Here is a 16,692-nt window from a genome sequence, read left to right on the forward strand (position 1 = left end):
TGTTGCTGATGTGAACCTGAGACCATTAAGCTAACAGTTTCCTCTGAAAGTTAGAAAGTAATATTAAATTATCTGGTGGTGCATCCCTCATAATGTTCCTGCATTGCATAAATTAATAAGCCTATTTAGTAACACAGGCAGTGAGACTGTTACAGACCTGCCTTTGCTGCTCTTGTCTTTTCTGTGTGTGGCACTAACAAAAATGGTCCAGAAAACAGACAAAAAGTCCAGAGACGTTGGACACCAGAGACCAGTGAGAAGTCCATAATGGGTACTATTCTAAGATCTGAATGCAGCCTGATGATTTCACGGTTTTGTTAGGTTGTATCACTCCTGTCCTGGAGGAAGTATGATTTTCCTTTATATTAAGTGTTATATTTCATGTTGAAGTTGATCAGAGTATCTTGTGCTGTGGTTCCTAACCAAAAAGCTTTATCGGGTTTAAGTTTAAAAAACAAAAACTTTGACATACAGCAGTACTGTCAGGAGCTTCTGAGTGTGAGCGTACTCACTGAAGAGAAATTCCAGGCGCAATAGTTTTGAAAACATTATTTTTTGCTTTATCAGACTAGCTGTTCTCCGTCTTCCTGGTAATGGTCCAGCTATTTGCTGTTAATATTTCTGCTTGTAATTTTTCTTCACACTTAAGTGACAACTTCCCTAACACCAGTACAAGAAAAGAATCCTTCAAGCCCTAACATAACACAAAATTAAAAAAGAAAGTGTATTCAAACAGATATACTTCACATCGCTCTCAGTAACCTCTAATCCAATTCAGGGTCTCAGAGGCCTGGGGTCTATCCCAGGAAGCACTGGGCACAGGGCGGGATATACCCTGGACTGGACCTCAGTCCGTCCCAGACAGATATACAGTATATGTTTTCTGTAATACATTTGATTATAACTGACTGTGCCTTTTCATTTTTTCCATCTACTTCAGTTCAATTTGCCATGATACAGTTGTGTAGACCACAAGAGCAGAGGCAACCGTAGCTGCGGAGGCCTGAGTCTACATTCAGAATAACGTGACCGTGCAGAGAGCTCGGAGAGTGTGTGTTCCAGAGAGAGAGAGAGAGAGAGCGAATTACAACAGTAAACGGCTGTAAAGTGCGGATATTTCGGGGCTCAGCTAAGAATTAAATCTCCACGACTGTCTGGCTGCAGTTAAAAGCCCAAATAGTGTGCAGTAGAAAATTGAAAAGAAATGAAGTGTGCTCACTTGACATGTGTGACCCTAGCTGGTGGTGCTGAATACAGGAGAGCTGGCTGTGGAACTGCAGTCAGTTTACATTATTAGGACTTGCAGGAGAAAGGAAGAGAGAGAATAAGAGACACAGAGAGAGAGGGGGATAGGGGCTAGGGAATACTGAAGGCCAAACTCTTCCTGTGCTGACATGATTATCTTTTGGGAGCACATTTTTTTTTGAGTCTCTTGTACTCATATGAGCTGGCGTCCACACAGCAAATTGGTAAACTGATTAAATTTAGATTAGCATAGACTCATCTGAGATTGGATAGATAGACTACTGAGATTACACAGATAACTAAACGGATAGACAAAGACCATATTTCATTTGTTTCCACAATTTGCATCAATTTCTGTGTTTACGGTTTCTTGTGTTTAAAGCAAAATAGTTCTAGGCGACATGAAATGAATATAAAAGAATGACATAATAAAAACTGGCTTTTTTAGATTTTGAGCCATATGTAAGTAGCTGATGAGAAGCAATTTTGTGTAATGCAATATAAAGATTTTTTTTATAAGTGGTTAGAAATCTTTAAATGTACATATTAAAGTTAACTGCTGTGGAATGAAGTGATCAGACATGATGAGTATGAAACGTGGGATGGCAAGGCGTGATGTTTTGACATAACACGCATCATGCACGTGCTGAGTGACTGCAGTGTTCGATATTCACATTTGTCCCCTGTGATCCAAGTGCTGTCTGTATATTTCAGTGTCGGTTTCGTTTCTAAGGGCAGACTGCTCCAGCTGCATGTTTTGCATTGTTTCTGTAGTTCAGAATTACAAGCAGGCATGCCCAAGTGCTGATGGTATGTGTTGGTAGCCCTGCGCAGGCACACATGTGAAGACACCAGCGCTGTCTCTTGGCAGGGAGGCTGTAGCACACCTGTTCCACGCAGGCCTGTCCTCTCCAGCAGAGGCCACTAGTGACTCTGGGTCTGGGTCACAGTCTGGACGGAAATCGGGAGATGAATTCCATAACCTTGAAATTCCACGAGCACAATTGTTTGAATGATTGGGAACAGAAGGAGGAAATTGCCTTTTTTAAAAAAATATTTCTTTCAACCAAATAATGGAATGATTTCAGAGATGTGCTTTGCCTCATGAATGCAAAGAAAAGATAGGAGAGGACTTATCATCCGAAACAAAAGTTGTTTTTGGTAAAAACGCAGATTTTTAAAATGAATCTGGTCTGTGTTATTAGCAGGAAACTGAATGCAAAATCATTAGCATACTGTGTGCCATTTTTAGCAATCTATAAAACAGAAACATGTGAGAAATACCCTCAGTAATTATTACTAATATGAACGCTGTCCTCATTATTAGTACTAGGCTTATGGAAATGTACAGTTGTTTATAAAGGGATTGGTTCTGCTCTTTGATGCTTTCAATCCGGGGTTTTGGGGGGTGGTCTGCTGACAGGCCTTCCTTTTTAAATATGATTTATCCTGGCTGCAAGATGATGGCAGCGGAGGCCCAGAGCTGAGATCTGTGGGTCTTTTCAAGTTTCTCTCAGGCAGTGATCAGTCATCCAGAGGGTAGGGATACCCTGAAACCCCTTAACCATTTTATATCTTCCTTTACCCTGCCGATAAGAGAAAGGCCCCGATTTTTTCAGATCAAAGTGTTTAACTTTTTAATTAAAAAAAAAACTGAAAGAAACAACCACCCGTTTTCCTATTAAAGAGAAATGTCAAGCGCAGTAGTGGAGCGCTAGTCTGAACGTGTCCCTTTGTTGTCCCCCCTGACATTGCAGGCTAATTTTTCATGGTTATTTGAACTGGAAAATGAAAGAGAGGTTTGCGATTATTTCCTATAAATGACAACACAATCGCATTACGCTTCAGTACAAACGCAGAGAGGATATTGCCTTTTCATATTTCATGTGAAAGTAATGGAAGGGATATGCAAAGAGAGAAAGAAAAGGAAAGGAGAGAAAGAAACCACTGAGTGTTTAATTTTTATTAAAATGAACCTGATAGGGGGAGAATGGAAATACTTTTTTTTTGTAAGTGGTGGTATTCATGTAGATATTTTTTAGTGCTCTTATGAGCTATTCATTGCCCATTTTAAATACTTTTACCAGTAATCTAGAAAGGGATTTTTTTGGCTCAGCTGTTGCTGTGCCTGTGGTGTTTGTGTGTGTATGTGGAGAAGTCTTAACTACCTGTATTTCTGCAGCCCCAGGTTTATAGAACTTGTTTAGAGGTGAACTTGGATGTGCAATCAGAGTGAGCATACCATTGTAAAATAGATTAAAATGTTATTGTTATAAATTACCATTATCTTGTCAAATTGCCCTGTGCAGTTTTTAAGCTTGATCATCAGAATACATTTATGTACAAGAATGGCAGAGGGAACATCATCATAATCCTTGGCTATAATCCCAAAATGATGCTTGGATTAAATGCCGGTTCTGATTTGTTTGTCCATCAGTTTTTAAACAAACACTTGGTCACAGTAACTCTAGACCCTCTCCTGTTGCTGTATTCTTTTCTATGTTCATTGTGTGCCATGCAGTGTAGATTTGTCAGATTGCTTATGTACAGCTGACTACAGTGCAGCTTTACCTGTCACTGTACGGTAAAAGCTTATCTGTACTCAAGCCAGCATGCGTTTGCACTGGGACTTTACAGTAAGGAACTTTTATTCAACCTAACTTAATGGAATGGAGGTTTTTTTCCATTTGTATTTAATGAATTTCTCTGTAGACAAAGGAGGGAACCTTTAAAGATTTCCACACAGGTTTTACACCGTCCATTAGCAGGTATTCCCATACATTATACTGAAAGTGTTAACATTGCAAATCGTCCGTTCTTTTCTTATTCATGTACACCACATTTCGAACTGAAGCACTGCTGAACCTTCAATGCTTAATTTAAAGCAGTGAAAGAGGCTTTTGAAAAAAATCACTTTTTGGATTTGTTGGTTTGAGGGGAAACAGAGGGAGAAAGATAGGTCTCGAACTTAGAGGGGCAAGTGAGTTAGCTTTTAGCATGACTAGCACTACCTCGACTTTAGTGAGCATGGATGCCCAAAAAATGTTAGCCTATTATTTTAACTTAGCTCAGGGTGTTCACAATAGGCATACATTGATAGACCCAGTTCCTGGACTTCACAGACTGCTCTGCTGATAGGTAGATACAATCCAAAGATATGCAAAAGTGGATCAATAACTAGACAGGCTGAAATCCTGCCTGTATGGGTGCATAGCTAGACACCAAAGAGAACAGTAAATAGATAAGTACCTGTTAATGGACAGAGATGTACTGACAGGTAGGTAAACAGAGTAACAGATACCAAGATTAAAGGAACATTTGGAAAAGTACATTGATGAATAGAGTACAACCAAATAAATAGTATGTGAATCATATGGTAGGCTTACTAAAATTACTTTTAAAAAAGAGAGCAGACTGTAGCTTTTCATCCGTAATGCTGATGTGATATTTTGCAGCACTTTTTCTCAGTAATATCTGGCTATTTGCATTCGATTTTTTTTTTTAGGAAATTGAAAAATGGATCTAAAAAGGGGGTGATGATAAAAGTCGGCTGCTCTTCGTTCATGGTCTTGTGAGAAGTGGAGGGGCTGAAAAGTGCTGTCTCTGGGGAAGTGGTCTGAAGCCTACCTGGTAATTAAAGTGCAGTTGTGGCAAAATCCAAACACTGGGTGAGATGAGCTATGAACAAAAGGGCTGTGACAGTTTCAGGTTATGTGACTTTATGTCTTTTTTATGCCAAATGAAAAATCAATACATTTTCTGGGTTATACATATTCAGAATGCCTCCAATGTTTCCATCCCGATTGTGAAATGGGCGTAGGACTTCCTCTCCGGCTGTCAGAACTGTACCATCGCATTTTCCGAGCCACTGGTGAATATTTCAGAGTTGATGTGATTGCCCTTCGTGACAACGGTAATGTTTTTTTCCTTCCTGCCCCCCGCCTCCCTCCCCAGCGCATGTAGAAATAGGTGAGCCAGTGCAGTTTGTGCAAGAGAGAGAGAACGAGCAGCTCTCTGTCCCTTCTTTGTGTAGCAAAATAACCTCAAGGCATCCATGTGCAGTGTCCAGTGAGCTGCTAGCCCACGGTGCAGGCTTTTAGCCCAGTGCTTGGCAGGGAAAAGCACATCTAACCACTGAATTCTCTCTAGAATGTGTTTGTACATCTGTCACAAACTGCCTAATGGCTTTTCTTTGTTTGGTTTTTAGTTGAGCTGGGACAAAATCAAGAAGCCCTGAATAATCTGGGCTGTAAACCCCCAAGTACACATATTAAAATAATTGACAGGAAAAAAACAAAAACAGTTAATTTAAAATAATTAATAATAACTACCACTGACCATAATAATAATAATAATAATAATAATAATAATAATAATAATAATAATAATAATAATAATATGCCTTTGTAACAAACAACAGTGAATGCTGTTGTGCCAGTAACACAAAACTAATATTTTAAAAACAATATATCTTCTTCAGTGATGCTCTTTTAAAAATATTTGATTATTTTTAATGTTTGTGCAAAACCTATTACTACAGTATATGACAGTGACCATCAATGCTATTATCTTGCTTATTTTGATTAAATATACATATGCCCTTTATTTTATCAGCTTTGCTCTGTGCATAATGGGCACTTTTTGTCCATCTTAGCTTCCTGGTGTGGGGCTCCAGTTGTTTGATGATGGAAGCAAATTATGTGTGGGAGAGCAGATTAAAAACTATCAGAAATAATTGACAGATCTGATCTTTTGTACCGTCTCCATTTTGATTTCAAAACTGCCATGTCTTGTTTTTTTGGGGGTTTATAATCATCACCTTCCTCATTAATATATTCCTGTTCTGGTTGTCGTCTCTCCAGGCTCAGCATATTTTCATACGCTACGTATGGGGTGTTTACATATGTATTCTTTTCCATGGCCATGGCTGTCTTTCAGACAAGCTGGCCGGGGAAGAGCGTTTTTTATTATTTAAAAATGCATTTCCGCCGCGGCATTTGATCATTTTAAATTGTGAAAAAAAAATTCCGGTCACGTGTAAATTTGATTTTTTTTTCCTCATTAGCCCCTTTCGTCAGCTAGGGACGCTATTTTTTTTTTTTTTTCGGGAAGAACAGATCAAATGAATTCAGCCTGCCTGACCCATATTGACCTGAGCGTGCATAATGTCCACTGAAATGGCCAGTGACTTTGAAAGGCTAGGGGGGATCAAATTAAATGCTGGTTCGAAAGATGATGGGGTTGGGGGGCTAGGGGGGTTAGGGGGGAGGGGGTATTGTTCTAAGGCAGTGTGGACCATCCCTGCTGTTTGTTATTAACTTGCCGTTTAAAGTTCTTTAGCTATTTGCTGCTCTTACCCCCCTACTTCCACCCCTTCACCCCCCCCTTACTCTCACTCCAGCCCCATGGAGACACAAAGTATTCATTCACATTTAGATCAGTCCTACTGCTCATGGGGTCATGTCAGGGCCAGGAGGAGAGGCACGCTGTACCGGACACAGGTTAGGAATCTTGCACATAATTTAGGCACATACCACCAGAGAGATGCGTCATTTTAAGCAAACAACAAAGGTACACTGCTTTAATTTTCCAGCTTGGGGGGGGGGGGCGCTATCTATCTACTGCGTGCGTGTCAGTGAAGTTTGCTTGCTGTGTGTCAGTGCTTGTCAGCATGTTGATGTGTCTGCTTTTGTGTGTCCACACGTGTGAGATACTGTGTGTACATTTCCCCCCCCCGTATTCACCTTTCTTTTCTGCTTTTAAGCATTCTTAATGCAGCATATTTATCATTGTTATGACTATGAACATTTATTTTGATATCATATATGAAACCGTTTATATTCATATTTGGATTTTCCTGTTTTTTTTTTTGTTTTGTTTGTTCTGGTCGACGGCCAAAATTGTTTTCCATCCTTTATGGGGTCTCCTCTCTGAAACGGTCAGTTGTATGCACGTCAGTTTTCAGAAAGGTCCTTTTTTGTGGGTGTGTAATAAAACTCAACTGAGATGCGGGGTTTGACAAAAGCCGGACAAGTGGGGGAAAAGTGAATTGTGGACACACAGTACGCCTGCAGGAGGGGCTCTGCCCGTCAGACTGTCACAGGTACCGTTTTTACCTTCTTACTGTTTGTGGGCTTCTGTGTGTAAAGGGCCCCTGCCGTGAGACTGGCCTACAGGTTTTCCAGGGTGGAGGGGGTTCCTGACAGTACCAAAAGGTAGTGATCTGTTTTTCTGGGAGGCGTGTTAGTCTTACTTGTTTGCTGTGTTTTAGGGAGATGAAGGGGTGGGAGGTGGATAATTGAGGGGGGGCCATGTGTGGGAAGGGGAGTTCAAACCGATGGGGCTCGGAGGTGCTGATATAAGGAGTGGACAATGCATGAAAGGCCCCAGTGTGGGGCCCGTGTCTTATTGTCCTGTTGTACACTCCTGTCACTTGCATTTTACACCATGCGGTCCAGCCTCAGTGCTGCTTTCATATCACCGAGAGGGGTTAGGGAGAAAGGGGTGTTGGGGGGGGGGGGGGATTTTAAAAGAAATAGGAGAAAAAAGATAGAGAGGCTGTGAGGTGTGAAATAAGATTGCTTTCATCCGACACTACTGCGTAAAAAAAAAGGAAGCTACCCAGCCTGGGATAGAAGGAGGTGGAGGATAAAAAGAAGAGGATGTGCATCTTGGAATAACAGGGCACTCATAGACACCTGGTAAAAACAAAATCAATTCATTAATGAGCACAAATGTTAGTGAGGGTAAGGCTGTTTCTGGCTGGGTGCTGAGCACACAAACTGGGACTTCACAGCTGTGGAAGCGAATCAGTTGAGGTGGTTTTGCAGTTTTAAAATGGAGCAGTAATTAATTAGGCAGTTGTCAGCTTTTTTTCTGACGTGATGCGGTGGACTGAAGAGTGGACCCTCTTCAGTGGGCCAGGCTGAAGGGGAGCGTGTGGTCAGTCCGTGGTTTGCTCCAAACCCAGGGTCTCTGAACCCTCCAGAGCTCTGGTCATTTGCATTGGAAAGCACTTTGCTGAATGCTTCAGATTACCGAGTTTGCTGTTTAGCCTATATTTATTTTTCCCTACAATTTCCCACTTTCCTCGCCCGTCTTTGGATAAATTCCTCATCTTCGGCCGGCTGGCTGTTCGTGTTTTCTTTTTCGGACGGTTCTGCCGCCTTCGTTTGTGCTCCTCTTTTTTTGTTTTCCTGGTGTTTCTGCACCCTGAAAGCCGTCTCTTCATCTCTCCCTCTCTGCCTGCTCCTTGCTGTCTCACAGCTTGTGTAGGGTGACACCTATAGGCCTTTCAGTGCCTCCACACTCTGAAACAGTCAGAAAGCATGTAGTGATTTCTCAAGCCAGCATACTGGGGCTGGCAGGTGTGTCAGCGCTTTCTCTTCATATTGGCTTCTGGCTTGTCCCTTCTGTTGGGGACCTTCATTTAAAAATGAAGCTGATTTACTAAGCCACAGGCTGGAGGCATGCAGTTATTATCATCTTGCCATAATGGAAAAATAATTAAACTGAGAATGTAAGTCTTTTTTTTGCCATTTAATGTCTAGATCTGTGAGATCAGGCTTATCAGCCGATATTGCGGGAAGTTTGTTGTTGTAAAAGCACCCTTCTTTTGGATAAAAACATTAGCACCACAAGTCCCTTACTGCTTAATGAAGGTAATTAAAAAGAAACCTTCAGGTTTTTGGCATTTGTATTTATTTTAAATGTAAATTTGGGTTTAAAATGGCCTGTTACCATAGCTTTAAGTGTTTCTATTAATCTCCCTGGAGTCCTAACCTATGACTACATTTCATGTACATCTTCCATTTGCAATTTACTCTTAGGCCAGTTTTGACCTTTTATTAATTATCACTGCATTGCTTTTAATAATTGTCTAATGTTGTCAGAAAGGAAATGTAAAATGCATGTTTTCCCCACTTAAAGATGCAGTACTACCCAGAGACTAAAATTTATGTGATTATGCATATATTTCCAAAGATTACATTGTTATAAGTCTTGTGGTTAGAATGTCATATCTGTGCAAAAGGAAGAAAAACAGAAACAAAATGTTAGAATGGAGGGAGAAAAAAAAGGTCTTTATTTGACTGCGAGAGATCTGTCTGGAGAATGTTAAGATGACAGCTGTGGTATTCTGGTGAGGAAAAATCTTGTAAAGTCTGATGTGTGGATTAATATAATGTTCTGAGAAAGGAAACCACTTTGGTGGAGAATTATACATGAGTGTGGGGCAGCTTCAAATTACAATAAAACCTTTTTAAGGTGTAAAACTTACTTACGGATTATTCCTTAATCATAGTTTGTCTCCCAGCATGTCTTAACTAATTCTCTGAGACTTTTCTGGATTTTTGTCCCATGTAGTTCAGCCCTTGTTTGTGGTAACTATCTATGGGCTGGTTTTTCTTTCCTGGGGATCATTAGGACTCCTTCGCCAGCGCAGGATGGGTTCTGTTGGACGGAAATTGAAAGTTGCCTTGGTAACATAATAGAAACATGCTTCAGAATAAAAGAAAAAAATATGCAAGTGGGATCTTGGGAACACTTAAATCTACTTTTTACTCCAAGCCCGTTATCCCACTTAAATACCTTTATTTAAACACAGGATCACTGTCTGCACGGAGTAATAATACCTAACAACACAATCCAGACACAATCATTCACTTTGAAACTGAAACAGCTGCACACAGAATCAGACTAAGATAGGAAAGCTCTGTTCCCTGATAGGGTTCTCCTGTTGTCAGTGTCACAGAGGTGATTTCAGTGGCTGACATTAGACACAGTCAATGAAAATCTCTTTAGTGCAATAATAATCATCATCATCATAATAATCCTGATCATAATCATCATGGCTGTAATACTAATGTGAAAAAAACAACAGCAGGGTTACTGTAGATTAGAAATATGTGGAGAATATGTGAATATGCTTTGAACAATTATATCAACATTTTTTGCTGATGACTGTGCCCGACTGTATGTTGCAATCCTTGTTGTCTGTGATTTTAAATCATTCAAGGGCTTTTTTTTTTGCTCCAGTAAAAAGAAAGAATTAAAAAACGTACGAACGTCTTGGCCTTCTTCAGCCGTGTGAACGTAGAGCTTTTCTTCACACACCTGAAGAAATCTACATGGCCAAAATGCTTTTTTTTTTTTACTTTTCAGCATGAGATTAACCTCAGATTAATCCTTGGCATCTCCCCACTCAAACCCCTTTTTTGAAAAATGTCTTCAGGCCAGTTCAGGAGTTTTACAGGAATAAAAGGTACCCCCTCTCTATTATTATTCATTAGGTGCTCTGAGATGCAACCACACTATACTGTATGCATGCACACTCATGCATTATCTTTAAAAAACATGCAAATTTACTTTTTCTCTCAGGTTACAGGCAGAGAGGTTTAGCAAATACTGAGAAACATGGATTAATTTCATCTCCCCACTGAGACCTGATTTCGGTTTATGAGAGAATATTCAGTAATATTTCTGTGTGGACTATTTTGTTGTTTGTTGTTTCTCATTAAACATTTTTTTTGTATAAACCCCCCCCCCCCATATCTGCTGGCATAATGTAAATAGTTAATTTTATATGTATAAAGATAATGTGACAAAAATGAAAGATGAAGGCAAATGTTTATTTATGCTGTTTTGGATGTGTTCCGTTTGTAAATCTTTTCATCGCTAAATAAGTTAAAAAAACATACAAATTACCAGTCAGTTATTATAAGATGTTAAAACACAAATATTTAATTTGCGTTATTAATTCATAAAGCAGAATCTTTTAACCTCAACTGTTAAGTCTGCACTACTCTTACTTCACATCTACTGAAAATGGAGAGCCTTCTAGTGTTACCACATTGTCACCATCAGTGCTTTTAAATGCAAAAATGTAGCAAAACAAAATAATAGAATTAAAATGATCTACCAGCAAAATATCCCTGTCATAGTACATTGCAAAGCAGTGGATTTTGGCATTAAAGATGGATTTATTCAGTGTCTGGGTTCAGGCTTTTCCAGCCTGGGGACCACTGAACACAAACCCAGCCACAGTTGTCTGATTTATTGGACCCCAACTACTGCTTCCCGGGTTGCGAGATAAATCAATTCTGTCCACTCGTTCTGTTTTTAATTTGATTATTTTATTATTTCAACAATCTTGAAGACATTACCTACGATGAGAAAATTACAGACGCTCATAGAATCCCAGGGTGGCGTGGGATTTGTTTTGAAAAAATGTTTTGTTTGTTGCTGTTTTTAATTACTTTTTTCCAAACCACTACAGCAAAAAAAAAAAAAAACCTCGGCAACATTGTGTTTAGGAAACGATTTTCATAACAGAAGCACTACGAGAGCATCAATAATTAAAACAGGATAACAAACACTGAAATTACATTCTGTCTGCAATGGAAGCATCCCAATTTATACAAGTGGATTCTGAATAAAATGGGTCATCATTTTACATATCCCCATTATGTTTCCAGCCTGTGTTTTTTTACCGTGGGGGGAATACATAGATGCAGATGTATCTTGAGCTTGAATTTACATTTATAAAGCATAGAAAACTCATCTCTTTGTATCACTCTTTGCAGAATCCATTGTGCATTATTAGAAAGCAATAAAATATAGTAATACCAAATCAAAGGGAATCAAAATATTATTGCCTTCTGCATTATGGTGTTCTGTTAAATATGAGAAAATCATAAGCTGCTTAATACTTTTGCTATCTCTTGTATGTAGTGCTATAAACACAGGCAAAGTCCTTCCAGACAGAGGTTACAAGCAAAAAACTGGGGAAATTGAGGTGCACTCCTGGAGATTGTGGTGCTGCCAAGGCTTGTAGATGATTGTGGTAGAAAACAAGCTCTTTGAGGTTTTAGGTTTTACCTGACAGGTACAGCACTCAGTTTCATAGGATCTCATGTAATATTTTCATTGAATGAGGCAAGCAGCAAACCTTAGCTCAGATTTTTTTCTACTTCTGAAATTTGTCAGGGAACATATCTTACAATCCCCAAGAGTCTGTATTTTTTGTTTAATTCGAAAAGGAAGAAGACAATAGAATTTGAATTAGGAGCAGAAGATGAATGAAGACACTCAGCCTGTCTGCTCTCTCGTCCTGATGAGAGGCAGGAGGACAGGGGGAGACAGACAGACCTCCCTTTCCTGCTCCCTTTGAATCTATTTATTTGTGTGATTCGATTTACAGTGTCTCGCTCAAGCCAGTCTTTGCCATTTGTTTTTCTTCCAGTGCATGTCTTTATATCAGGAATTAGATTAAAGCAATAGAAGGTGATAAATAAAAGAAAATCATAGCGGGGAACTGGATGTTAAAATGATTGCATGATTAAGGAAGCAAAATTAGAAAGTAAATCACAAAGCTATCGGCAAAGTTACAGGAACTCTTCTGTTAGAGGAAAGAATCAAATAATTAAAGACCGTCTCTTCAGTTCAGTTCAGTGTCAAAAATATTGTGTACCTTAACTGATATTCTGGTTCTGTGCTGCTTTATTTTCCCCACAATAATATGAAGATAGTATTTAAATACACCTGCAGTTCCTTTCTCTGAAAATCCATTTATTGTTTATTATTAGGAGGAAAACTGTTTGATAGTGAATATTCAAAAATCTAACAAAAGTAAAAGTGAAAGTTCATTACAGTAGCCTGTGGTCTTTGAGGTCATCTGAGATTTGCTGCTGAATACACAAAACGTTCTTCTCAGTGAAAGACTCCCTTAGTTGTTTGGAATTGACTGGTGAAATAAATATTTAAACAGGATATTTTTTTGTTGTTGTTGCATCGTCAATATATCAATAATCCAATGTGTAGAGAGTGGAGTGTGGAAGCGTTTTCAAAGATCATTTAAGTACATTTGCCCAGAATTAGCTGACTTCTGTAATAACTGATCGGGGCTTATTGACTGCAGTGCAGTTTACTGTTGTGGAATCAATTTTGTCATCTATCAGTCGCACTACTTTTAAACAAACGTAACATCGAGGGGGTGCAAGGAGTCACTGGAGGGAAATAAATAAGATTGATGCTCATTTTATCTATTTTTCTGCCTTTTTTCTGCATTACTTACAGATGACATTATCGGTTCTCCATTGTTTAGAGTTCATTCCTTTTAAACGGTCTGGCATATTGACCAAATGCTTTTAAGGAGGGGGTTTCGGAGTTAGAGTTGGCAGAAAAATGAATTATAGGCATGAAAAGTTTTAAATATTTATGATATTATTTTGCATTACCTGTGCAATTACACAGTAACAGATTGAAAAATGTAAAGTGCTCAGATTTGTAAGTAATCCAACAGACCGTTGTGGAGTTTTATTAATGAATTGGGGTGAATAAAAGAGCACTTTTATCATTTTAAGCACTCTTACCACACTATTTTCCTGTCCACAGGCATGAGTGCATATTTCTGCCATCTGTGCATTTGTTAGTTTTAAAGCCTTATGAAACTGAAGATTAAGTTGTGTCATGGTCCTAACTTAGTCACAGTTCCTCTAAAAATTAAAAATAGCTTAATAAAAAAGCAGGTAAAATAAAGAATGCACTGATTTATTGGGATACTGAAGGCAAAAATGTCCCATTTCTGTAAATTAAATTGTATACTGTACTGTATATAAGAAGTCTCTTTATTTTATATTTTACAGCACATTCCTTATAGAATCTTCTTGGAATAAACAAATGTGGGTTTTATAACCCTGTGCACAGACATCACTGGGTGTAATTGTTATAACTTCCTGTAGAAAAAAAAATGATGCTGTCCCTTTAAGGGTATCAACCAATTCTAATGGAGAAGTGATTTACATGTCCCATCCTCTCCTCCCCCTCTAGGAGAGCTGAGTGAGGATGTGGAAGCTGCCAGTGAGACCACCACAGACCAGGAGGACCAAACCAAAGACAGAGAGAGTGGGGGGGAGAAGGAGCTCACCAAAGGTACAGGTAAGGTCCCTCTTTGCATCTTAAACCTGTGAAGGGAGAATAAAAACACTGCTCAAAAAGGATATTCACCTCTAGCAGGAACCAAGCCAAGTATTCCTTTTATTTCTTTTGGTTTCTTGATTTAAGTCTGAATGTTTTTTCCAATTCATGTGCTTCTTTGGGTTAATGAGCCCCCTCCTAAAATCCCACAAACCTGATTAAGAGAAGCCTTCAGAACTCAGTAATGAAATGCAAAGAATTCTAAAACAAACTTTGCTGAAGAATGTTTCAATATTTGTCCTGTTGGGTGTTATAAGGCAAAACAAATCTTGAAATGTTTTATTTCAAACTGTACTTAGCTTCCTTTAGTGCTCAATAATGTTTTTGGTTGGGGGCGTCACTTCAGTCTTGGGGCAGGGATACCTTTTGATTTCTGGCACGCTGTGGTTTTAATAACACTGACATTTCAGAACATTCTGCCAGGAATCTATAGCGAGTTCTTGTCCGACAGTTACAGTAAGTTGGGAATCCTGCTGAATTTATTATACAATTTACAAGGGCAATGTTAATTCCAAGAAACACTTTCTTTAAGGCACTTTTAAAAAGCCACAAAGACTACAAATTCAACATTTAGAAATTAAATCTGAACTATAATGAATATCAAAGATGGTAGAGAATTGTAACACTCAGTCTGGGCTAGCCTAGTGGCCACAGCATGGTCAGTGGGAAGAAAAGGGTATTCTTCTGGTGCTATTGAGAATTGCACTTAACATTGTGCCTCATGTCACTGGCTGTTGTGTCTGTTCCTACATTTGCAGTTAGTACTACACTTGTGACAGAATTCACTGTGGAAGAGCAAGCTTTCGATACATGCCATTAATTACACTCTTTGTTGATTTTAGTGGGAACATTTATAACAAAAATGCTTGTGAAGAAATCTTGCTGTCTCACAGACATTTTATCTCATTTAAAAATAAATTGTAAAATGTATGAAGTAAAAACCCAGTAAGGCTTTGGGCTCACCTGATGGGATTAAAAGCGCGTGAAAGGTATAGCGCACCGAGGCAGAGTGGGTTAGCTTCGTTACTCTACAGACTAGACTGGCCTGCAGTTCTGCGGCGCAAGGCTGTATGATGAAGGTACAGTACGTCATGTGCAGCGTAAGAGATCTGTGGTCTCAGACCTGCTGCCAGGGCTGGTTTCTTCTCAGGTAACCAAGACACAGCTCATTCAGGATTAAACTCCTATTGTCAGCTCCCTGCTGCTTTGAATGAATGGCTATGTGATGCAGTGTATAACCGCTCCCTTGTTGTAATATAGCAGTTCCTGGAGTCCTAGGCACAAAGTGGAAGTGCTTTTGACAGCTTCCCACTGATGTCCCCTCCTTGCCTTATGGCATCATCGTTGGCAAGTTCAAAGGTCATTGCAGTCAGAATGGAACTTCTCCACATCATACTGTTGGGAGTAAACACTTACTGCTCTGGGATTGCTTAAGTGAATGTTATAATAATCTTTAATGCATTCACTTATTTTTATGATATCACATGTTCATGGGTTGTGCACAGTTTTAGTCTTGTTTATCCTTATTTTAATTGCTCCTTCAGGACATACACCAGGATTTACATAAGGACCTGCACACTCTATTACTATGTGTAATAGAAGGCAGTGTTTTATTTGCTTTACATTGTTAAATGCACTATTTATTAGATTTGAATTAAGTGTTTTTCTGCACTGCCCATCACAGTGATGCCATCAAAGGCCCTGCGTCCTGGGATGGTGCTGTGCAGTCCAGCTGTGCTACTGAGGGGATGTCAACCAAGGGCCTTTCCCCCTCTTCCTCCTTTGTTCTTATTCTCAGCCTTGCCCCCCCAGATCCCATTGCCTCACATGTATTTACCCTCCTTGCCAGTCGTTTAGGGATTTAAATTCCATTGCCAGCAACAGTACCAAGCACATTCATGTGCAAAGGGACTTTGTTATCCTAACAGTGACAGTTGTTTTTCCAGAGCACTTGGGTTCAGATCAGTCTTCACCTTCCATCTGTCAGGGCTGTTGCTGATTGGTGCAAGAAGTCTCAAAGACTGCAAACTAAACGTGCACAGGCAGAGAACTCGATTGGGAGGGTGTTTCCTGACATTTTAGAAGAAAACAGGTGTTTTCAGGCTCTTTCTTGGTATGTTGCTTTTCATCCTATGTGCCTTTTTTAGTGTTCAACCAAGGTTAGGAGCTCTGCCCTGGAACATTCATGCTGGTGTACCTGCAGTAATGAGGAAAGTGTTCTTCCAATGTCATACTTAGCAGCCATCACTAAAATGTAGAAAGTATTTATCTAGGACAAAGCAAGCTTTGGAGATCCACCTTCTGCTTACACAAGCAAGGTATTTTACAAGATTCTGTTTTACACGTTTTTGGATTGTGACATACCTGTGGGTGCAAGGTAACAGGATATTAAATAGGCAGGTACAAGCCAACAAACACTAAAAACACAGCTGTTAGATTTAAACCACACCCAGGTTTTATTTATAGTGCAAG

At 39.4% G+C, this 16,692-nt stretch overlaps 1 protein-coding gene across 9 annotated transcripts in view; it reads left to right on the forward strand.

Moving 5' to 3' along the window:
- The window catches only part of zfhx3b (zinc finger homeobox 3b), a 250,260-nt gene that overhangs the window by 200,376 nt on the left and 33,192 nt on the right, over positions 1-16,692 (forward strand). For 8 of the 9 annotated variants that reach the window (XM_015368057.2, XM_015368065.2, XM_015368066.2 and 5 more), the window contains one exon: positions 14,074-14,181. In XM_015368057.2, coding sequence (XP_015223543.1) covers positions 14,074-14,181 — 108 coding nt within the window. The remainder of the gene's footprint in view (positions 1-14,073; positions 14,182-16,692) is intronic. The other variant, XM_069181395.1, reaches the window with a different exon arrangement.

Source organism: Lepisosteus oculatus, chromosome 20 (assembly GCF_040954835.1).
Source record: "Lepisosteus oculatus isolate fLepOcu1 chromosome 20, fLepOcu1.hap2, whole genome shotgun sequence".
Taxonomy (NCBI): domain Eukaryota; kingdom Metazoa; phylum Chordata; class Actinopteri; order Semionotiformes; family Lepisosteidae; genus Lepisosteus; species Lepisosteus oculatus.